Here is a 24,902-nt window from a genome sequence, read left to right as displayed (position 1 = left end):
TTGACAGTCGACAGGAGAATACTGGCGAGTCAGATACAGTCTCCAGCTGCCGACACAGCACCTTGCTTCCGCCCAACCTGCGGTGGGACAATGGGCAGTTGGACATTCCGGCTTTCATAGACTCTGGGGCTACCAGCTGTTTTCTGGATCGCACATTAGCTCGCCAACAGGGGCTGCCTCTCACTAAGAAGGACATTCCGTTGTCGGTCACTGCGCTGGATGGTCAACCCTAGGGTCTGGGAAGGTGAAGCAACTTGAAGGTGAAGTTTATCCAGATTCATTTGGTGGACTCTCCTGAGCTTCCCCTGGTTCTTGGACATCCGTGGCTTCCTATCCATGATCCTCAAATTGACTGGCCCTCGGGAAAAGTTCTGTGATTGAATCCTTCATGCCAGTCCACCTGCAAGCAACTCTCTCCACATCTTTCCGGCCCTGCTCACCTGGAGGTTTCCGATTCTCCTGTTCCCCCGGGCTGCAGATGACAAGCCTGATCTTACCCACGTACCTTTGGATTACTGGGACGTGGGTGTTCAGCAAACGAAGGGCCAGCGAACTGCTTCCTCACAGGTCCTACGATTGTGCCATCAACCTCCTGCCCGGCACCACTCCTCTGAGAGGAGGGCTGTATTCTCTCTCTGGTCCGGTCTGGTTATATTCATCCGTCCACTTCACCTGCAGGAGCACGTTTTTACTTTGTTGGAAAGAGGGATGGGGGATTATATCCCTGTATTGATTACCAGGGTTTAAATAACATTACCATCACGAACCGTTACCCTCTTCCTCTTATGTCGTCAGCCTTTGAGAGACTCCAGGGAGCTACGGTTTTCTCAAAATTGGATTTACGGAACACGTACAATCTGATGCGCATCAGACAGGAAAACGAGTGAAATACAGCGTTCAACACCCCTAATAGACATTATGAGTACTGTGGCATGCCGTTTGAACTTACAAATGCAGCCATTTTCCAGGCCCTGGTTAATGATGTGCTGCGTGACTCCATCACCAGTTCGTGTTGTGTACCTGGATGACATCCTCATCTTCTCCAGGTCCATAGTTGAACACATCCAACGTGTTCCCAAGTATCTTCAAAGACTCCTCTCTCACCACTTGTTCGTAAAGGCAGAAAAGACTGAAAAAGTTTATTTCACGTTCCTCAGATCTCCTTCCTGGGGTACATCGTGTCTCAGGGCTGTGTACAGGTGGACTCCCAAAAGGTAGAAGCGGTGGTCGACTGGCCTCGGCCCAGGACAGTCAAGCAAGTTTTTTATTTTCTAATTTCTACTGGAGATAGAACTTTAGTTCCCTGGCTACGCCATTGACAGAGCTCACCAAGGGCTCAGCTATGCCTCTACACTAGCATGCAAAAGTTTGGGGTCACTTAGAAATTTCCTTGTTTTTGAAGGAAACACTTTTTTGTCCATTAAAATAACATCAAATTGATCAGAAATACAGCGTAGACCTTGTTAATGTTGTAAATTACTATTGTAGCTGGAAACTAAATATCTATATAGACGCACAGAGGCCCATTATTAGCAACCATCACTCCTATGTTCCAATGGCACGTTGTGTTAGCTAATCCAAGTTTATAATTTTAAAAGGCTAATTGATCATTAGAAAATAATTTTGCAATTATGTTAGCGAAGCTGAAAACCTTTTTGCTGATAAAGAAGCAATAAAAATAGCCTTCTTTAGACTATTTGAGTATCTGGAGCATCAGCATTTGTGGGTTCGATTACAGGCTCAAAATGGCCAGAAACAAAGAACTCTCTTCTGAAAGTCTATTCTTGTTCTGAGAAATTAAGGCTATTCCATGTGAGAAATTGCCAAGAAACTGAAGATCTGGTACAACGCTGTGTACTACTCCCTTCATAGAACAGCGCAAACTGGCTCCAACCAGAATAGAAAGAGGAGTTGGAAGCCCCGGTGCACAACTGAGCAAGAGGACAAGTACATTAGAGTGTCTAGTTTGAGAAACAGGCACCTCACAAGTTCTCAACTGGCAGCTGACAGCAAACACCAGTCTCAATGTCAACAGTGAAGAGGCAACTCCGGGATGCTGGCCTTCTAGGCAGAATTGCAAAGAAAAAGCCATATCTCAGACTGGCCAATAAAAATAAAAGATTAAGATGGGCAAAAGAACACAGACACTGGACAGAGGAACTCTGCCTAGAAGGCCAGCATCCCGGAGTCGCCTCTTCACTGTTGATGTTGAGACGGGTGTTTTGCGGATACTATTTAATGAAGCTGCCAGTTGAGGACTTACCCTGATTATTACTTATTGGATTCACCTGTGTTTAATTACCTTCTCTGTTCACCTGGTTGCCTTGTTTCTGTTTAAACTCTCAGTAAGTTTTGGATTTACCCTTACCTCTGCTTGCCATGGAGCTTGGCTGCAGACATTGTCGGGTGATTTTAGAACTCTTGTGTCCGCTCTGCAGACAGGACAGACGGGAGCAACTCCTATTGCACCTGTAGCTGTTCCTAATGCTCCACTCCCTACCAGCTCAGCTTCTTCCTCCCTTCGGGAGCCTCATATCCCGGCACCAGAGTGCTATGAGGTGCATCCTGGGAGGTGTCGTGGGTTCCTGCTCCAGTGCTCGCTGGCCTTTGAGCTGCAGGCATCAAGGTTTCCCACAGAGCGTTCCAGAGTGACATACATCAGCTCTTTACTCTCAGGACGGGCTCTGGAATGGGCCGTGGCCATTTGGGAGCAGCAATCAGACATTTGTTTTAATTGGAAAAGCTCCAACCAGGAGAAGAAAAAGGTTTTTGATCAGTGGCAGGAACATTGCTCAAAGACTCATTGTTCTTCGGCAGGGCAGCCGGAGTGTAGCTGATTACACCATTGACTTTCAGACGCTCGCCGCTGAGAGCGGTTGGAATACTCAGTGAGGTTCTCAAGGATGAAATGGCTTTCTGGGACAACCCTGACACTCTGGATGAGCTTATCGTTCTGGCCATCCGATTTGACAACCGGCTTCAGGAACATTGTCGTGAGAGAACTTAGGGGTTCCGAGTTGTTTCCAGTGTTTACCACTGACGGAGTCAATTCTACCTTTGTTCCACTGCCTTATGCTGCGTCTACATTTCCTGTACCTTGTCAGAGTTCTCAATTCGGCTCTGGTTCTCATTCATATCCTTCCGGGGAACTGATGCAATTGGGACGCACCAGACTTTCCACTCTGGAGATAAGACGCAGGATTAACGAGCAACATTGTCTGTAATATGGGCAGTCTGGACATTTGTCCCGAGCTGTCGGGAAACAGGATGACTTGGATGACTTGACAGTCGACAGGAGAATACTGGCGAGTCAGATACAGTCTCCAGCTGCCGACACAGCACCTTGCTTCCGCCCAACCTGCGGTGGGACAATGGGCAGTTGGACATTCCGGCTTTCATAGACTCTGGGGCTACCAGCTGTTTTCTGGATCGCACATTAGCTCGCCAACAGGGGCTGCCTCTCACTAAGAAGGACATTCCGTTGTCGGTCACTGCGCTGGATGGTCAACCCTAGGGTCTGGGAAGGTGAAGCAACTTGAAGGTGAAGTTTATCCAGATTCATTTGGTGGACTCTCCTGAGCTTCCCCTGGTTCTTGGACATCCGTGGCTTCCTATCCATGATCCTCAAATTGACTGGCCCTCGGGAAAAGTTCTGTGATTGAATCCTTCATGCCAGTCCACCTGCAAGCAACTCTCTCCACATCTTTCCGGCCCTGCTCACCTGGAGGTTTCCGATTCTCCTGTTCCCCCGGGCTGCAGATGACAAGCCTGATCTTACCCACGTACCTTTGGATTACTGGGACGTGGGTGTTCAGCAAACGAAGGGCCAGCGAACTGCTTCCTCACAGGTCCTACGATTGTGCCATCAACCTCCTGCCCGGCACCACTCCTCTGAGAGGAGGGCTGTATTCTCTCTCTGGTCCGGTCTGGTTATATTCATCCGTCCACTTCACCTGCAGGAGCACGTTTTTACTTTGTTGGAAAGAGGGATGGGGGATTATATCCCTGTATTGATTACCAGGGTTTAAATAACATTACCATCACGAACCGTTACCCTCTTCCTCTTATGTCGTCAGCCTTTGAGAGACTCCAGGGAGCTACGGTTTTCTCAAAATTGGATTTACGGAACACGTACAATCTGATGCGCATCAGACAGGAAAACGAGTGAAATACAGCGTTCAACACCCCTAATAGACATTATGAGTACTGTGGCATGCCGTTTGAACTTACAAATGCAGCCATTTTCCAGGCCCTGGTTAATGATGTGCTGCGTGACTCCATCACCAGTTCGTGTTGTGTACCTGGATGACATCCTCATCTTCTCCAGGTCCATAGTTGAACACATCCAACGTGTTCCCAAGTATCTTCAAAGACTCCTCTCTCACCACTTGTTCGTAAAGGCAGAAAAGACTGAAAAAGTTTATTTCACGTTCCTCAGATCTCCTTCCTGGGGTACATCGTGTCTCAGGGCTGTGTACAGGTGGACTCCCAAAAGGTAGAAGCGGTGGTCGACTGGCCTCGGCCCAGGACAGTCAAGCAAGTTTTTTATTTTCTAATTTCTACTGGAGATAGAACTTTAGTTCCCTGGCTACGCCATTGACAGAGCTCACCAAGGGCTCAGCTATGCCTCTACACTAGCATGCAAAAGTTTGGGGTCACTTAGAAATTTCCTTGTTTTTGAAGGAAACACTTTTTTGTCCATTAAAATAACATCAAATTGATCAGAAATACAGCGTAGACCTTGTTAATGTTGTAAATTACTATTGTAGCTGGAAACTAAATATCTATATAGACGCACAGAGGCCCATTATTAGCAACCATCACTCCTATGTTCCAATGGCACGTTGTGTTAGCTAATCCAAGTTTATAATTTTAAAAGGCTAATTGATCATTAGAAAATAATTTTGCAATTATGTTAGCGAAGCTGAAAACCTTTTTGCTGATAAAGAAGCAATAAAAATAGCCTTCTTTAGACTATTTGAGTATCTGGAGCATCAGCATTTGTGGGTTCGATTACAGGCTCAAAATGGCCAGAAACAAAGAACTCTCTTCTGAAAGTCTATTCTTGTTCTGAGAAATTAAGGCTATTCCATGTGAGAAATTGCCAAGAAACTGAAGATCTGGTACAACGCTGTGTACTACTCCCTTCATAGAACAGCGCAAACTGGCTCCAACCAGAATAGAAAGAGGAGTTGGAAGCCCCGGTGCACAACTGAGCAAGAGGACAAGTACATTAGAGTGTCTAGTTTGAGAAACAGGCACCTCACAAGTTCTCAACTGGCAGCTGACAGCAAACACCAGTCTCAATGTCAACAGTGAAGAGGCAACTCCGGGATGCTGGCCTTCTAGGCAGAATTGCAAAGAAAAAGCCATATCTCAGACTGGCCAATAAAAATAAAAGATTAAGATGGGCAAAAGAACACAGACACTGGACAGAGGAACTCTGCCTAGAAGGCCAGCATCCCGGAGTCGCCTCTTCACTGTTGATGTTGAGACGGGTGTTTTGCGGATACTATTTAATGAAGCTGCCAGTTGAGGACTTACCCTGATTATTACTTATTGGATTCACCTGTGTTTAATTACCTTCTCTGTTCACCTGGTTGCCTTGTTTCTGTTTAAACTCTCAGTAAGTTTTGGATTTACCCTTACCTCTGCTTGCCATGGAGCTTGGCTGCAGACATTGTCGGGTGATTTTAGAACTCTTGTGTCCGCTCTGCAGACAGGACAGACGGGAGCAACTCCTATTGCACCTGTAGCTGTTCCTAATGCTCCACTCCCTACCAGCTCAGCTTCTTCCTCCCTTCGGGAGCCTCATATCCCGGCACCAGAGTGCTATGAGGTGCATCCTGGGAGGTGTCGTGGGTTCCTGCTCCAGTGCTCGCTGGCCTTTGAGCTGCAGGCATCAAGGTTTCCCACAGAGCGTTCCAGAGTGACATACATCAGCTCTTTACTCTCAGGACGGGCTCTGGAATGGGCCGTGGCCATTTGGGAGCAGCAATCAGACATTTGTTTTAATTGGAAAAGCTCCAACCAGGAGAAGAAAAAGGTTTTTGATCAGTGGCAGGAACATTGCTCAAAGACTCATTGTTCTTCGGCAGGGCAGCCGGAGTGTAGCTGATTACACCATTGACTTTCAGACGCTCGCCGCTGAGAGCGGTTGGAATACTCAGTGAGGTTCTCAAGGATGAAATGGCTTTCTGGGACAACCCTGACACTCTGGATGAGCTTATCGTTCTGGCCATCCGATTTGACAACCGGCTTCAGGAACATTGTCGTGAGAGAACTTAGGGGTTCCGAGTTGTTTCCAGTGTTTACCACTGACGGAGTCAATTCTACCTTTGTTCCACTGCCTTATGCTGCGTCTACATTTCCTGTACCTTGTCAGAGTTCTCAATTCGGCTCTGGTTCTCATTCATATCCTTCCGGGGAACTGATGCAATTGGGACGCACCAGACTTTCCACTCTGGAGATAAGACGCAGGATTAACGAGCAACATTGTCTGTAATATGGGCAGTCTGGACATTTGTCCCGAGCTGTCGGGAAACAGGATGACTTGGATGACTTGACAGTCGACAGGAGAATACTGGCGAGTCAGATACAGTCTCCAGCTGCCGACACAGCACCTTGCTTCCGCCCAACCTGCGGTGGGACAATGGGCAGTTGGACATTCCGGCTTTCATAGACTCTGGGGCTACCAGCTGTTTTCTGGATCGCACATTAGCTCGCCAACAGGGGCTGCCTCTCACTAAGAAGGACATTCCGTTGTCGGTCACTGCGCTGGATGGTCAACCCTAGGGTCTGGGAAGGTGAAGCAACTTGAAGGTGAAGTTTATCCAGATTCATTTGGTGGACTCTCCTGAGCTTCCCCTGGTTCTTGGACATCCGTGGCTTCCTATCCATGATCCTCAAATTGACTGGCCCTCGGGAAAAGTTCTGTGATTGAATCCTTCATGCCAGTCCACCTGCAAGCAACTCTCTCCACATCTTTCCGGCCCTGCTCACCTGGAGGTTTCCGATTCTCCTGTTCCCCCGGGCTGCAGATGACAAGCCTGATCTTACCCACGTACCTTTGGATTACTGGGACGTGGGTGTTCAGCAAACGAAGGGCCAGCGAACTGCTTCCTCACAGGTCCTACGATTGTGCCATCAACCTCCTGCCCGGCACCACTCCTCTGAGAGGAGGGCTGTATTCTCTCTCTGGTCCGGTCTGGTTATATTCATCCGTCCACTTCACCTGCAGGAGCACGTTTTTACTTTGTTGGAAAGAGGGATGGGGGATTATATCCCTGTATTGATTACCAGGGTTTAAATAACATTACCATCACGAACCGTTACCCTCTTCCTCTTATGTCGTCAGCCTTTGAGAGACTCCAGGGAGCTACGGTTTTCTCAAAATTGGATTTACGGAACACGTACAATCTGATGCGCATCAGACAGGAAAACGAGTGAAATACAGCGTTCAACACCCCTAATAGACATTATGAGTACTGTGGCATGCCGTTTGAACTTACAAATGCAGCCATTTTCCAGGCCCTGGTTAATGATGTGCTGCGTGACTCCATCACCAGTTCGTGTTGTGTACCTGGATGACATCCTCATCTTCTCCAGGTCCATAGTTGAACACATCCAACGTGTTCCCAAGTATCTTCAAAGACTCCTCTCTCACCACTTGTTCGTAAAGGCAGAAAAGACTGAAAAAGTTTATTTCACGTTCCTCAGATCTCCTTCCTGGGGTACATCGTGTCTCAGGGCTGTGTACAGGTGGACTCCCAAAAGGTAGAAGCGGTGGTCGACTGGCCTCGGCCCAGGACAGTCAAGCAAGTTTTTTATTTTCTAATTTCTACTGGAGATAGAACTTTAGTTCCCTGGCTACGCCATTGACAGAGCTCACCAAGGGCTCAGCTATGCCTCTACACTAGCATGCAAAAGTTTGGGGTCACTTACAAATTTCCTTGTTTTTGAAGGAAACACTTTTTTGTCCATTAAAATAACATCAAATTGATCAGAAATACAGCGTAGACCTTGTTAATGTTGTAAATTACTATTGTAGCTGGAAACTAAATATCTATATAGACGCACAGAGGCCCATTATTAGCAACCATCACTCCTATGTTCCAATGGCACGTTGTGTTAGCTAATCCAAGTTTATAATTTTAAAAGGCTAATTGATCATTAGAAAATAATTTTGCAATTATGTTAGCGAAGCTGAAAACCTTTTTGCTGATAAAGAAGCAATAAAAATAGCCTTCTTTAGACTATTTGAGTATCTGGAGCATCAGCATTTGTGGGTTCGATTACAGGCTCAAAATGGCCAGAAACAAAGAACTCTCTTCTGAAAGTCTATTCTTGTTCTGAGAAATTAAGGCTATTCCATGTGAGAAATTGCCAAGAAACTGAAGATCTGGTACAACGCTGTGTACTACTCCCTTCATAGAACAGCGCAAACTGGCTCCAACCAGAATAGAAAGAGGAGTTGGAAGCCCCGGTGCACAACTGAGCAAGAGGACAAGTACATTAGAGTGTCTAGTTTGAGAAACAGGCACCTCACAAGTTCTCAACTGGCAGCTGACAGCAAACACCAGTCTCAATGTCAACAGTGAAGAGGCAACTCCGGGATGCTGGCCTTCTAGGCAGAATTGCAAAGAAAAAGCCATATCTCAGACTGGCCAATAAAAATAAAAGATTAAGATGGGCAAAAGAACACAGACACTGGACAGAGGAACTCTGCCTAGAAGGCCAGCATCCCGGAGTCGCCTCTTCACTGTTGATGTTGAGACGGGTGTTTTGCGGATACTATTTAATGAAGCTGCCAGTTGAGGACTGCCTCTTCGTGGTAGAGGTGGATGCCTCTGACATTGGCATGGGTGCAGTTCTGTCTCAGAGCTCGACTAAAGACCAAAAGCTTAATCCCTGTACCTTCTTCTCCAGCCATCTCACTCCAGCAGAGAGGAACTATGATGTCGGCAATCGGGAGCTTCTTGCTGTCAAACTGACTTTGGAGGAGTGGCGGCACTGGTTGAAATGTTCGGAACATCCCTTTACGGTTTGGTCTGACCACAATAACCTGGCCTACATCCAGGAGGCTATACGCCTCAGTCCCTGACAGGCTCGATGGGCTCTTTTCTTCTTTACCGTAAGAGGTCTAAGAACGTGAAGGCAGATGCCCTTTCTCGCCAGTTCCCCAGCTCCAGTGAGAATCAGCCGATTGGATCCATCATCCCCAGGTCACTCATCCTTGCACCGGTGCCCTGGGGTATAGAGACTGTTGTGAGGAAGGCGCAAGGTAGGGAGGTAGTTCCTGACAGCTGGCAATCTATAACAGACTCTTTGTTCCTCTTGAGGCACAGTCCAAGGTTCTTCAGTGGGCTGATTTGTCGCTTCTCACCTCTCATCCGGGACAGCAGTGAATGCTAGAGTATCTGAGGAGGAGGTTTTGGTGGCCCTCGGCAGAGGCGGACACTCTGACCTTTGTTCCTGCCTGTCCGACATGCACCCAGAACAAGACTCCTCGTCAGCAGCCTCTGGGGCTTCTTCATCCACCACCAATACCTTCCCGACCCTAGTCTCATCTCTCTATGGATTTCATCACCAGTCTTCCATCCTCAGAGGGCCAACCTGTCATCGTGGACCGCTTTTCCAAGGTGGCACATTTCATTCCGCTGCCTAAGCTTCCATCTTCCCGTGAGACTGCTCAGTTAGTTATTCAGCATGTTTTCCGCCTTCACAGACTTCCTCTAGACATCGTCTCCGACCGAGGCCCCCAGTTTGCCTCCAGATTCTGGAGGGCATTCTGTAATCTTCTGGGGTCATCATCCAGTTTGTCCTCGGGCTATCACCCTCAGTCCAATGGTCAAACGGAGCGGGTGAACCAGGATCTGGAGACCACCTTACGGTGCTGTGTGTGCCAACCCCACCATCTTCCCTGGTTGGAGTATGCACACAACACTCTCCAGTGTTCCTCCACCGTTCTGTCACCATTCCAGGTTTTGTATGGAAACCATGCTCCCCTGTTTCCAGATCAGGAGATTGAAGTGCCGGTCCATCCTCTCAACGTCTCACCCATTCAAGGTTCCAGGGCGCAATAATCTAGTGGCCTATCGTCTTCGTCTTCCCCAGTCTATGAGTGTTCATCCCACCTTCCACATATCCGGGCTCAAGCCTGTGGTGTTCAGTCCTCTGGTTCCGGCCACTCGGCCTCCATCTCCGCCTTGCATGATAGCGGAACAGCCAGCATACACTGTGCGTCGCATCCTCTCCAGTCGCCAGTTCCGGCATGGGACTCAGTATCTCGTGGACTGGGAAGATTACTGTCCTGTGGAGCGATCCTGAGTTCCGGCTCGGGACATTCGGGACGTTCAGCTACCCCTGGTGGAACGTCAGGAGCCGTTCCTTGAGGTTGGGGTCCTGTCACAGTTTCTGTGTTATTTGATTGTTGTTTCCTTAGGTTACCGCTGGAGGGCACCCTTGCCCTGTTTTCTAGTTTCCAGGATACCCTGACTGTTACTTATTGGATTCACCTGTGTTTAATTACCTTCTCTGTTCACCTGGTTGCCTTGTTTCTGTAAAAGTTATAGATTTACCCTTGCCTTTGCTTGTTGTTTTTTTCTGCGCCTGGGTTCGAGTTCTTCCTAGCATTATTGTTACGCTATGTTTTGGGATATTAACCAGGGCCATAAAGAGGGACATTTTAGGAAAGTTGAAGTTCATTTACTGCTTTTCTATTCAATTTAAAAACTTTAAAATGTCATTTGGAGAACATTAAAAACAAGCAAAAAATGGCCCCAGTAGTCACATTTGTTGCTGTAGCTTCGTTCACCTCAGTTGATAGCATTTTTGGGGATATTAGTCAAGTTATTACTATGAATGATGAATTAATGTCTAAGCATAATTCATATTTGTTATGAATCGGGGCACCAATCCATTATTGGACAACAATTGTCTTCTAAAAAGACCTGACTTAACAATAACACTATAAGACAAAAATAGTAATAATTTATTTATCTGAAGGTATATCTGTGTCTGATCAAGGAGAAAATTGTTAGAGGCCTGCAAAAGAGTATGGTCTTTGAATTGTGAATGAAAGAAGCAGGGTCAAGAAATGGTTCAATTCTAATGTTAAAGTTATAATGTTACTTAACGTTAACCTAAAGAGCTTCACATTACACTTCATGCCAACGCTGGGGGAGAGAAAGGGCAATTAGTTGTATAGTTACACTCAATAGATGGAATGGTCTTCGGTCAGATAAACAGTGCGGCAGCACTATCTGACGGTTTATTTCGGCTTCACGCAAGCTCAGAGTTCGGAGTCCTGGGTGGCTGGAGACTCAGATATGTGCGCTGAAGCCGGGTAGTCCTATGCAAGGCAGCACACAGTCCAACGTACGTTTGGTGAGGAATGCTGGTGTTCGCTGTCGATGAATGAGATCTAGACGGGATCAGCGGGACGCGAGCTGGTGATCTAGAATCCTTAGCTCTGCTTCATTGGAAAAGGGACAACTCGTAAGAGTAAGTCCTTGGGTGGTTTGTCCAGAAGTAATCTCAACAGTCCCTGCTGACAGCAAAAACATTCACTGGAAACCTACCTCAGTTCTTTTATTCCCTCCATCTGGGGAGAATGTTCAAAATGTCCCCCCAAACCATACAACCCAAGAGTCATCAATGCCTCTCCCATACCTCTCATAGGGTTGGCATGTTTGTGCCAATTGGAGAAATTAGGGATTTGTTCTTCACGTACAATACAGAAACAGTCCAATAGTGAAATCATTTAAATTTGCAGTCCATAGGTGCCAAACATGCCTTGGTTAGGTAACATATTGTATGGTTACTTGTAATAAACATTTTATACCTCGTAATAACATAGCAAAACAAAATAATATAACACAACATACTTAACTCCAACATTTTATGTTTTTTTTGTCACTTTTAATGTGCTGTTAGAAAATGTGTTTTAGATGACATCACTGTTGAATGAGTTGACCCATTTTCTTAGAAAAAGGCTTGCCACTTCCTGTGGTCAAGAGGAAGTACAGTGGCAAGACAAATTATGTGAACCCTTTGGAATTACCTATATTCCTGCATAAGTTAGTCATAACATTTGATCTTAGTCACAACGATAGACAAACACAGTGTGCTTAAACTAATAGCACACTAGTTATTGTATTTTTCTTGTCTATATTGAATTCATAATTTAAACATTCACAGTACAGGTTGGAAAAGTATGTGAACCCCTAGGCTAATGACTTTTCCAAAAGCTAATTGGAGTCAGGAGTCAGCTAACCTGGAGTCCAATCAATGAGACGAGATTGGAGATCTTGGTTAGAGCTGCCCTGCCCTATAAAAAACACTCACAAAATTTGAGTTTGATATTCACAAGAAGCATTGCCTGATGTGAACCATGGCTCGAACGAAAGAGATCTCAGAAGACCTAAGATTAAGAATTGTTTACTTGCTTGCATAATGCTGGAAAGGGTTACAAAAGAATCTCTAAAAGCCTCGATGGTCATCAGTCCATGGTAAGACAAATTGTCTATAAATGGAGAAAGGCCAACACTGTTGCTACTGTCCCTAAGAGTGGCCGTCCTGCAAAGATGACTGCAAGATCACAGTGAGGAATGCTTCGTGAGGAATCCCAGAGTGTCAGCTAAAGACTTACAGAAATATCTGGAACATGCTAACATAGACTCGTCTATGATACGTAAAACACTAAACAAGCATGGTGTTCATGGGAGGACACCACAGAAGAAGCCACTGCTGTCCAAAAAAAAACATTGCTGCATGTCTGAAGTTCGCAAAAGAGCACCTGGATGTTCCACAGCGCTTCTGGCAAAATATTCTGTGGACAGATTAAACTAAAGTTGAGTTGTTTGGAAGGAACACACAACACTATGTGTGGAGAAAGAAAGGCACAGCACAACAACATCAAAACCTCATTCCAACTGTAAAGTAGGGTGGAGGGAGCAACATGGTTTGGGGCTGCTTTGCTGCTTCAGGGCCTGGACAGCTTGCTATCATCGACGGAAAAATGAATTCCCAAGTTTATCAAGACATTTTGCAGGAGAATGTAAGGCTTTCTGTCCGTCAGTTGAAGCTCATCAGAAGTTGGGTGATGCAACAGGACAATGACCCTAAACACAGAAGTAAATCAACAACAGAATGGCTTCAACAGAAGAAAATACGCGTTCTGGAGTGGCCCAGACAGAGTCCTGACTTCAACCCGATTTAAAATGCTGTGGCATGACCTTGAGAACAGTTCACACCAGACACCCAAAGAATATTGCTGAACGGAAACAGTTTTGTAAAGAATGGTCCAAAATTCTTCCTGACTGTTGTGAAGGTCTGACCCGGAACTACAGAAAACGTTTGGTTGAGTTTATTTCTGCCAAAGGAAAGTCAACCAGTTATTAAATCCAAGAGTTCACATACTTTTCCCACCCTACACTGTGAATGTTTACACAGTGTGTTCAATAAAGACATGAAAGCATGTAATTGTTTGTGTGTTATTAATTTAAGCATACTGTGTTTGTCTATTGTTGTGATTTACGCAGAAATGCTGTTAATTCCAAAGGGTTCACATACTTTTGCCTGCCACTGTTTGTGGATCTGGACTTTATTACCCTGTCGTATACTGGAGCGAAAAGAATTCCAGCTTGGACTCCGCTTTGTTTAGAATATGTGATATGGCCCTCACTCAAGGTAGCAGGCTGAATGGGGCCATATCCTGGCCCTGCTGGACAAGCCTGACACTTCAAAAGGGACTTCTGGCCAGTGGGGTCAACTGGGGTTCCTGGTCTGAAGTGAGTTGATAGGCCCCTGTCCAGTCAAAGGGGTGCTGATGTGACGTGAGGGTCAACTCCTAAAGCCTATTAGCTGTACAATTAGCCAATACACATTAACTCACATAAACTCAGCACCAGGATTAAAAACTACAATTTAATACGTGCAGAGGGATCTGTTAGCAGAAAAAGTATTTGTTAACTAAGGTAAGCATGGGTTTTTTCAAATGTCCTGAAATTCTACACATTCTGCCATGAATTCTGCCATGTTAATATGAAATCTGAGTGAGAGTGACTTTCAAAATCAATGGGTTCCCCCTGGAGGTCAGGGCCCCTGTGCACATGCCCTGTCTGGCTGGTCGGTAATTCAGTCGTAGCTACTACAAGTTTAGATAGATGGCTAGACTAACTAGACTAATTTACCAATCTAAAACTTTTTGCTGACATGGGCAAATTGAGTGAGTCAGTGACTGACATTATGTAAGTCTCTCTGGATAAGAGTTGTTCTGCTAAGTGACTAACATGCCATATGTTAATGTAATATAACAAGAGGAAGACTGCACATGCACAACTAAGTTTAGAAGTTCCACCTTGTGTATTCTACTATTCTAACTCTCAATTGTAAGTTAAGTTCTAAATGTTAATTTTGTTGTTGTTGTTAAGGTTATATTTATTTATATTCAAGCATTAGTGCTATCTTTGCCTACTTTGTGTAACTGTTGCCTCAAACTGAAATATGTAATTGTGACCTTTGGGAAGGTTTAATGTGGTTGTTATTAACACAGGATTCATTTCAGTGAACCTGGTGCCAGGTAATGTGAAGCTGCATTGCAGTTTCAACATGAATGCATACACTACAGTACACCTAAGCACAGTATAGTACAGTACTAGGGTTGCAACAATCTGGTAACTTTCCCCAAAATCCCTGGAAGATTTCCAGATTAATGTGGGAATTAGCAGGAAATCCGAAGTCATTCAGACAGGATTTCTGGAAGACCTCGGAATTTCGGTAAAGTTACCAGATTTTGCAACGCAAGATTCCAGTATGTGATCTCTATGGTAACAGTGTGTTATGTCCTGCAGGTGTTTGACTATGACTTCGGCCTTCAGGATGACTTCATGGGTTCTGCCTACCTCTACCTGGAGTCTCTGGAACACCAGAGGTCTGGACAGACAGGGGAAACTCCTTATCTTTATACACTACATATACAAAAGTATGTGGACACCCCTTTAAATTAGTGGATTTGGCTATTTCAGCCACACCGTTGCTGACAGCTGTATAAAATCGAGCACCATGCAGTCTCCATAAGGGAACAATGGCAGTAGAATGGCCTTATTGAAGAGCTAAGTGACTTTCAGCGTGCCACCGTCATAGGATGCCACCTTTCCAACAAGTCAGTTCATCCTATTTCTGCCCAACTAGAGCTGCCCTGGTCAACTGTAAGTGATGTTATTGTGAAGCGTAAAACATCTAGGAGCAACAACGGCTCAGCCGCAAAGTGGTAGGCCACACAAGCTCACAGAACGGGACCGCCGATTGCTGAAGTGCAATACTCACTACCGAGTTCAAACTGCCTCTGGAAGCACAAGAGCTGTTCATTAGGAGCTTCATGAAATTGGTTTCTATGGCTGAGCAGCCGCCCACAAGCCTAAGATCACCATGCGCAATGCCAAGCGTTGGCTGGAGTGGTGTAAAACTCACCGCCATTGGACTCTGGAGCAGTGGAAACTCGTTCTCTGGATTGATGAATAATGCTTCACCATCTGGCAGTCTGACAGAAGAATCAAGGTTTATGCCAGGAGAACGCTACCTGCCCCAATGCATAGTGCCAACTGTAAAATTTAGTGGAGGGGGAATAATGGTCTGGGGCTGTTTTTCATGGTTCAGGCTAGGCCCCTTACTTCCAGTGAAGGGAAATCTTAACGCTACATCATACAATGACATTCTAGACGATTCTGTGCTTCCAACATTGCAGCAACAGTTTGGAGAAGAACCTTTCCTATTTCCTATCCCGTGTACAAAGCGAGGTCCATACAGAAATGGTTTGTTGAGATTGGTGTGGAAGAACTTGACTGTCCTGCGCAGACCCATGAACTCAACCCCATCGAACACCTTTGGGATGAATTGGAACGCTGACTGCGAGCCAGGCCTAATCGCCCAATATCAGTGCCCAACCTCACTAATTCTCTTGTGGGTGAATGGAAGCAAGTCCCCGCAGCAATGTTCCAACATTCTAGTGGAAAGCCTTCCCAGAAGTGTGGAGGCTGTTATAGCAGCAAAGGAGGGACCAACTCCATATTAATGCCCATGATTTTGGAATGAGATGTTTGATGAGCAGGTGTCCACATACTCTTGGTCATGTAGTGTACCTCTCATCTATCTATCTATCTATCTATCTATCTATCTATCTATCTATCTATCTATCTATCTATCTATCTATCTATCTATCTATCTATCTATCTATCTATCTATCTATCTATCTATCTATCTATCTATCTATCTATCTATCTATCTATCTATCTATCTATCTATCTATCTATCTATCTATCTATCTATCTATCTATCTATCTATCTTTTTTTCTTTCTCTCCTTCTCCCATCCTTCTTGTTTTTCTTCCTGCCCTACCCCTCATCTCTCCATCTCTTCCTCCTCTTTCTCTGTCCATTTTATTATTTTACCTTCTTTCCTTCCCCCCCTCCACCTTCTTCCCCCCTCTCTCCGTCTCCTTTTCCTACTTCTCTTCTTCCCCTGCAACATAATGGACTGTATCACAAAGAAGCATATTTTTACTCTCTCTCTCTCTCTCTCTCTTTTATCGTTCTCCAACACATTATCTCTTTCTCTGTTTCTCTCGCTTTTGCTATCAGTATTTTCTTGTTCAATGTCACAATTGTTGTCCTTATTGGTTGATCTCTCTCTCTCCGTATCCCACAAATCTATCCCTGTGCCCTATTTGTGTCCCCATTTTACTTGACACTTGTTTCAATGGAACTTACCCAATGCACCACTGCCCTCTAGTGTACTTCATTGGAAATGCATATTACATGTATGATGTACATGACTAATCGTTGACAGACAATGTAAACATAAATGGTACCATAGATCTGTCATGATACAACAGGATGTGTGAGACAACCAACAACATTAGTTCCGGTGCTTTGGACTGATCACGATTTTGTAGGAGTTAGCATCTTTCGAATGTCAGAAGGGGAGGGGACATTTGGAACATAGACTTGCCCGTAACATGCAGAGAGAGAAGGTGGAGAACTTCATTCTCTTAACACATATGGATCTATAACTAAAATCGAGCATCTGACCAATTACACAAGACTTTAGTTTTGAGTTAACTGACATGAGTACATGACACACACAAGTTTGCAAGTGTGTGTGCTTATGTATGTACGTGTCTCTACATGTGTGTGTGTGTGTTTGTGCATGTGTATGTGTGTGCGGGTCACCGTGTCCTCCCTCTGCCACCTCAGGACCCTGGACGTGACCCTTGACCTCGAGGATCCCCAGTACCCCGAACATAACCTGGGAACTCTAGAGCTGGCAGTCACACTGTCACCCAAAGAGGGAGACTTCAGGGAAGCAGTAAGTCCACGCTGTCGGTCTCTCTCTCTTTCTCTCTCTTCAGTAGCTTAGACCATCCTAAGGGAACAGGGACGACTTCTGATTGGATGTAGTGTAACTGTACTAAATTGTACGATTTAATTTTAACAGTACTGTTTTAATCCAGACAGGATGTTGTTTGTGTGAAGATATGGCATCATTATTCTGTCCCTTTTGATGTCTTATGAGTAAAAAAAAAGAAAAATGTATCACCTTTGTCAATGTTAATGAACATTATGAAATGGCTCTGACATTTAACTGTCATTTCGTTTGGCTCAGAGCAAATGTCTCCCCAGCCAATGGCAGGACTCCATAATACATTGCCGATCCAATGCTAGGTAGTCTTTTTGCGATGCTGTCAGCCAAAATCTGACCTGGATACAATCCATCATTCAGCTATTGGAAATAGAGACGGAAGAGGAAGCAGTTTCTTTCTGGTTCATGTGCAGTCAATGAATTAAGCAGACCAGACCCAGCTCCTATTGCATTGGTGCCTATGGGAGAGCCATACCTTAAGCAGACCGGAACTGTGACAATTTGCTAAATGGTAAACGGCCTGAGTAAGACATCTTCATTTATTTACCATCGCTGGTGGAAAATCAATTGCAATATAGCAAAGACGGTGGGTAAATGAAGATCTCCTACTCAGGATGTTTACCACTGAAAAAAATGATCACAGTTCCGGTCCACTTAAGGGGTGGCTCTCCCATAGGCATCAATGCATTAGCAGCTGGATAGGCCTACTGGAAAAAAGATTTGAGCACACTGGCATAACAAAAAGGAACATGCTTTTAGAATGAAAAACAAAAACGTCCATGTTCAAAGAGCATTGTGTAACATTGCTCCTAATGATGTGCTTCCTTTCCTCTGTGGACGTGCTCAATGTTTTTATTTCATATTTATTTCTGTTCAATTATTTGTTTGGTTAATTGGACCCCTGGATGTATCATAAAGTACAAGAGGATAGTCTTGGGGGAAATATTTTATTCTGTTTGATCTGATGTCTTATTTGGTTCTATAGTTCACAGAATCCACATTCGACAGAACAAATAAACTGTATTTAGGTTAAGCACCTTTTTGATTCCCTTAAACTGTAAAAAGGAGGTGCAAGGTCACAGAACACCTGATGTTCTCTATCACCACCTAATGGGCAAGATGAAAACCTCTTCAAATCAAGGACATGACAAACTGGAATCCAGGAACTCGGACGATTCACTTCCAAACGTTCACATTTCAGAAATGACTCTACTACATAGTAATCAGAAACAGGAAAATAACCCTAACACACAAATATACAAATACAGATTCCATCGCCATCACAGGATAATCCTGGTGTGTCACACCCCTAACCATCCATTTGGCCCTAACCCTTCAATGTTTTCCGATCTGTAAGGTGGAAGCTCCACTACACGGTTTCTACTTACCAGACCCTTAAGATTAAATAAAGTTATATAAAGGTCAAATAAAAATACAATAAAAAAAATATCTGGAAATATTGAAGGGTTTATGACCTGTGTGTGTGTGTGTGTGTGTGTGTGTGTGTGTGTGTGTGTGTGTGTGTGTGTGTGTGTGTGTGTGTGTGTGTGTGTGTGTGTGTGTGTGTGTGTACAGCACAGTAGGCCTATTTATGGGTTGTTGTGGGTGGCAGCGCTTTTTACTGCTTATGCTTTGCTGCCTGTGACCCTCCACACCCTGCTTCCTCCTGGGCTGACCTCAGCCCTCTGACCCCATGCAGCTCTGAGCTCTCCAGCATCCTATAACGGCTTTGTCTCATTTACAGACCATGCATTTGAAAAGAAGCTGCAAACGATCCAGTAAGGTAATACATAGCATGTAACCTCCAATACCAACTACCTACCTACCTACCTACCTACTTTACCCACAAAAATCCCTCCGCTACCCCCACAAACCCCTCCGCTGTCCTGGGTTCAGGTGGTGACCCAGACCCTCTTCCTCCACCTCCTCTGTGTCCCTGTCACCGTTATCAGTTCTCACTCCACCATCTTGTATTTTCCACAAGCTGCAATATACAGACAGGTGGAACTGAGAGCAGTAATATGCTGCTGTTAGTCCAGATGGGGTCTGTGACAGTTTTCTGGCTCTTTATAGTGACCAGAAACCTAGAAAACTTATTTTGCTAATTACCTTCAGCCGGCCGGTGTGCGACCATGGCAAAGTTGGTTTGACTTTAGATAGCCTATCTTTGTGGGCCTAGTTAGGGACCGTTAATAAATTACACAATGTAAATGGGAATATATTTTCATGTTGTATTAAATGCTTTCAATATTTTTATATGAATTTCTACAGTTTATAGTTGGTTTGAGCTTCTTAAGAGGTTAAGTCATTGAAATTTGGAGCTATTGAAATGTTTAAATAATTTCCCATGTACCCTACATAATTTACTGATGGTCCTTAACTAGCCCCATAGGGATATCCAAAGTTAAACCAAATTTACCATGGTCAGTTGGCGATCGTCGCATGCAGCCGCACACCGAATTGATGACTAGTTGGGTGCTGCCTGCTGTGGGTATGCGGGCAGGGATGAAATAAACCCAACCCAAGGAAAGCTGTTAGAACCTAGTTCCTTACATCTCGCAAATCTCAGTTGTGTACAATACTGACTTTACTATCAAAATGTTCCTATTTAAACTTTGTAGTCAAGTTTGACACTAGAAAACACGTTTTTATTTCATATCAATGACGCAAAGGCTATTTTCAACAAGAGATGTCGTTTTTTTGGTTCAGTTGAATGTATAGACTGTGATTTCATACTGAAATATGGAACAAAGATGATTATCAATCATGGTTATCAGTTATGCTTACTGGTTACGGTTATCCTTTAGGACTGTTCAGTTATGGTTGTTCAGTTAACATCTCAGAAACATCTGTCCCTCAATGGTCTTAGTTCGGGGATTGTGGATAGTCCTGGGCAAATTTTAGAGAGCGAGAGCCTTTGAGAATGGGGGGGTGTGTATGTGTTGGAGGTTTACTAACTGTCAAGCCAGATCTCCCATGTCTGTCTGAGACCCCTTTATCTCATGAGGACATCAACCCTGTGCATATCCTTTTGATTTCCCATCATGCCTGGCAGGTTGACCCTTGATCTATCATTTGTCTCCATGTTGCTCATTTTTGCTATGTTTTATCCCTTCACAACAGAAAGCATGCTGATCCAGGGTCTGCTTTTCCCTCTCATTGGCCCATGCATGTGGCACATGTCCATATCTGTAGCCTATGGATATTCATGTTCCAAACTGTATCCTGTTTGTCCTTAATGCCTCTCCGAGCCATAGCAGCCCTTAGGTGGTCCACAGCAGCAGGCTTATATCTCTGTCTCATTTTAAACCAAACCCATGGACTCTCGAGGACAAACAACAACTTCTGACATTTTCTCAGTGTTTCTGAGAGCAGCACTCTTTATCTGGAGGCATGTACAGTACTTGAGTACAGTTGAGTAAAAGCTTGAGTTTGTAAAGATATAGAGATACAGAAAAGTTTGTTTTGGGCGTGTCTCTGGTTGGAGTAGTGTGGACGTTCTGCTGTAGAGCTTCCCCCAAACCATCCCTTTGAAGCTCCGAACTGGGCCATCCCGCCTGTGACTCGGGAATTATCTCCAACGCTAACAAACTAGTGCACTTCCCCACCAAGCGCCACTCCTCCTGGGTGTCTGCCTGGCTCCCTCCCTTTCTCCATGGTTATTTATACACCCTCTTCTCTTTAATCAAGCCAGTAATGCTGGACTCAATACATGCAAACAATGCAAGAACCACTGTGGGATAATTATGACACTAAAATAGTTGAAATCCACTTCCTTTCAAGTCCAGTAAAGCCGAATCACCCCTCTTATTATCGCACTGTGTTCTTTGCCCCAGAAGTTAAATCACACATGGCTTTTGTATTAGCCTGTGTACTGAGTATATGATGTACAATTATAATTCATATGCTTTGTTTAACTGATTGAACCAACTTTTTTTTGGTACTTATATTTGTGTGGTTTTCTTATCAGCCCTTTTGGGCTTCCAACCTCACATCCACACACTTTGTATTTCACTTATTTTCTTTGGTGTGAATAAATACAAACAAAACACCTTAAAACCTATATGAGCTCCTAAATGTTTCGTTTTCATTCGGGAATTTCAACCCAACACATCTCCTCGTCGTGTCTTTCCCTGCTCTACTTTGGCATGTTGATGAGGATGATTCCTAATCCAAATCGACCATGGGTTTTTACATATTTAAAAGTAAACAAATGATTTCACCTTTATTTAGCCAGGAAGGCCAGTTGAGAACAAGTTCTCATTCACAACTGCGACCTGGCCAAGAGAGAGCAAAGCAATGAGACACAAACAACAGAGTTACACATGGAATAATTAAACCTACAGCCAATAACACAATATGATGGATATGTAGCAATGATGGTATGAGGGATATGAGATAATGAGGCATATGTAGCAACAAAACTTTTTTTCTTTTACGAGGAGTTAGCTAGCACAGTGTAGCGTCCTTCACCATTAGCATAACAGCATAGTGTAGACTATCTGGACTCACTGTACAGTAGTGGGCGTAGGCCAGAGGAGGCTGGTGGGAGGAGTTTTGGAGGATGGGCTCATTGTAATGGCTGGAATGGAATGGTATTAAACACATCAAACATATGGAAACCACATGTTTGACTCCGTTCCATCAATTCCATTCCAGCCATTACAATGAGCCTGTATTCCTATAGCTCCTCCCACCAACCTCTAGTGCAGGCTACTGTATAGGTGGCAGTATAACACAGAGCCCAGCTCTCATTGTTTCATGTCTGGAGAATGGAAATGAAGAGGCTTCATCTCCACATCAAAGCGCCGGTGCTTGTGCGCCAGGGTTTGTTCAAAGTTTAATGAAATTCACTCCAAAACCAACTCTATGTTAATGAGGCTCCTCCAAACAAGGCATGGAGACAGTGCGATATCTCGTAGAGATGTGTTTGTTTGACAAATATGTACCGACTGCTTTGTTTTTTGTTCACCCTTCCCCCCCGCACAAGCCAGCAATAGCATTGTGACTCCTGTCGTGGTTAAATTAGCCTGTAAGCCATTAGTAAACGGTTAAAAATGGGTTTTAATCTGAGAGGGGAGGAGCAGCAATCTGAAATAATGCTGTCAGTGGTACAGCTCAATGGGGTTTACTACAGTGAGGTAATGCTGTCAGTGGTACAGCTCAATGGGGTTTACTACAGTGAGGTAATGCTGTCAGTGGTACAGCTCAATGGGGTTTACTACAGTGAGGTAATGCTGTCAGTGGTACAGCTCAATGGGGTTTACTACAGTGAGGTAATGCTGTCAGTGGTACAGCTCAATGGGGTTTACTACAGTGAGTTAATGCTGTCAGTGGTACAGCTCAATGGGGTTTACTACAGTGAGGTAATGCTGTCAGTGGTACAGCTCAATGGGGTTTACTACAGTGAGGTAATGCTGTCAGTGGTACAGCTCAATGGGGTTTACTACAGTGAGTTAATGCTGTCAGTGGTACAGCTCAATGGGGTTTACTACAGTGAGGTAATGCTGTCAGTGGTACAGCTCAATGGGGTTTACTACAGTGAGTTAATGCTGTCAGTGGTACAGCTCAATGGGGTTTACTACAGTGAGGTAATGCTGTCAGTGGTACAGCTCAACGGGGTTTACTACAGTGAGGTAATGCTGTCAGTGGTACAGCTCAATGGGGTTTACTACAGTGAGGTAATGCTGTCAGTGGTACAGCTCAATGGGGTTTACTACAGTGAGGTAATGCTGTCAGTGGTACAGCTCAATGGGGTTTACTACAGTGCCTTCAGGAAGTATTCACACAGCTTCACTTTTTCCACATTTTGTTACGTTACAAGGTGGGATAAAAATTTGTTAAATTTTTATTTTTTGTCAACTACTTACACAAAATACTCTGTAATGTCAAAATGGAAGAAAAAGTCTAACATTTGTAAAAATATATATATATATTTAAAAAATGTAAAACTAACATGTCTTTATTACATAAGTATTCAACCTCTTGAATAAATGCATGTTAGAATCACCTTTGGCAGTGATTACAGCTGTGAGTCTTTCTGGGTAAGTCTCTAAGAGCTTTGCACAACTTGATTGCACATTATTCTTTAAAAAATTCTTCAAGCTGTTGATCATTGCTAGACAGCCATTTTTAAGTCTTGCCATAGCTTTTAAAGCAAATTTAAGTCAAAACTGTAACTAGGCCACCAGGTTTTCCTCTAGGATTTTGCCTGTGCTTAGCTCTATTCCGTTTCTGTTTTACCTAAAAAACTCCCTAGTCCTTACCCATAACATGATGCAACCATCACCATGCTTGTAAATATGTTTACTTTAGTGCCTTATTGCAAACAGGATGCGTTTTTTTAAAAACATTTATTATTCTGTACAAACTTCCTTCTTTTCACTCTGTTGTTTAGTTTAGTTTTGTAGAGTAACTACAATGTTGTTGATCCATCCTCAGTTTACTTGTATCACAGCCATTCAACTCTGTATCTGTTTTGAAGTCACCATTGTCCTCATGGTGAAATCCCTGAGCAGTTTCCTTCCTCTCCGGCAACTGAGTTAGGAAGGACACCTGTATCTTTGTAGTGACTGGGTTTATTGATACACCCATCCAAAGTGTAATTAATAATTTCACCATGCTTCACCAATCGGCATTGGAAAACCTCCCTGGTCTTTGTTTTTCAATCTGTGTTTGAAATTCACTGCTCGACACAGAGATGAGCTAGTCATTCAAAAATCATGTCCATGCAACTTATGTGAGTTTTGTCAAGCAAATGTTTTCTCTTGAACTTATTTAGGCTTTCCATAACAAACGGGTTGAATACTTATTGAATCAAGACATTTCAGCTTTTCATTTTCAATTCATGTATAAACATTTCAAAAAACATAATTCCACGTTGACACAAAATCTACATTTGATCCAATTAAAAATTCAAAAAGGAACACAACAATGTGGAAAAAGTCAAGTAATGTGAACACTTTCTGAAGGCCCTGTATATTCTACTGACTTATAGACCAGGGCCTCTATTCACAAAGCGTCTCAGAGTAGGAGTGCTGATCTAGGATCCATTTCCCCCTGTCCATAATGAATCTTAAACTGATCCTAGATCAACACTCCTACTTTGAGACACTACATAGAACCTCACAGGCCCAGGTGAAAAGCCAGAGATTGTTAGTATGTGAGTGACTGTGTAGCCATAGCCTGGGACATAAGCCTGTAGAATTGACAGTACAAGGTCCATGGGTGGGATCTAAACCCAGATCAGGTATCTGCACTGAGTATACAAAATGTTAAGGACATCTGCATTTTCCCTGACATCCAGGTGAAAGCTATGATCCCTTATTCATGTCACTTGTTAAATCCACTTCAATCAGTGTAGATTAAGGGGAGGAGACAGGTTAAAGAAGGATTTTTAAGCCTTGAGACAATTCAAATGTAGATGCTGTGGGATTTAGTGGGTGAATGGGCAAGACAAAAGATGCAGGTGCCTTTGAACA

General features: G+C 44.1%; 1 protein-coding gene across 1 annotated transcript in view; it reads left to right on the top strand.

Moving 5' to 3' along the window:
- Positions 1-24,902, top strand: part of LOC109875799 (multiple C2 and transmembrane domain-containing protein 1-like) — a 292,254-nt gene that overhangs the window by 137,189 nt on the left and 130,163 nt on the right. The window contains 3 exon segments of the mRNA XM_031817676.1: positions 14,856-14,935; positions 17,256-17,367; positions 19,166-19,204. Coding sequence (XP_031673536.1) covers positions 14,856-14,935; positions 17,256-17,367; positions 19,166-19,204 — 231 coding nt within the window.

The sequence above is a fragment of the Oncorhynchus kisutch genome, linkage group LG3, assembly GCF_002021735.2.
Source record: "Oncorhynchus kisutch isolate 150728-3 linkage group LG3, Okis_V2, whole genome shotgun sequence".
NCBI lineage: Eukaryota > Metazoa > Chordata > Actinopteri > Salmoniformes > Salmonidae > Oncorhynchus > Oncorhynchus kisutch.
This window is presented reverse-complemented; position numbering and strand designations above follow the sequence as displayed.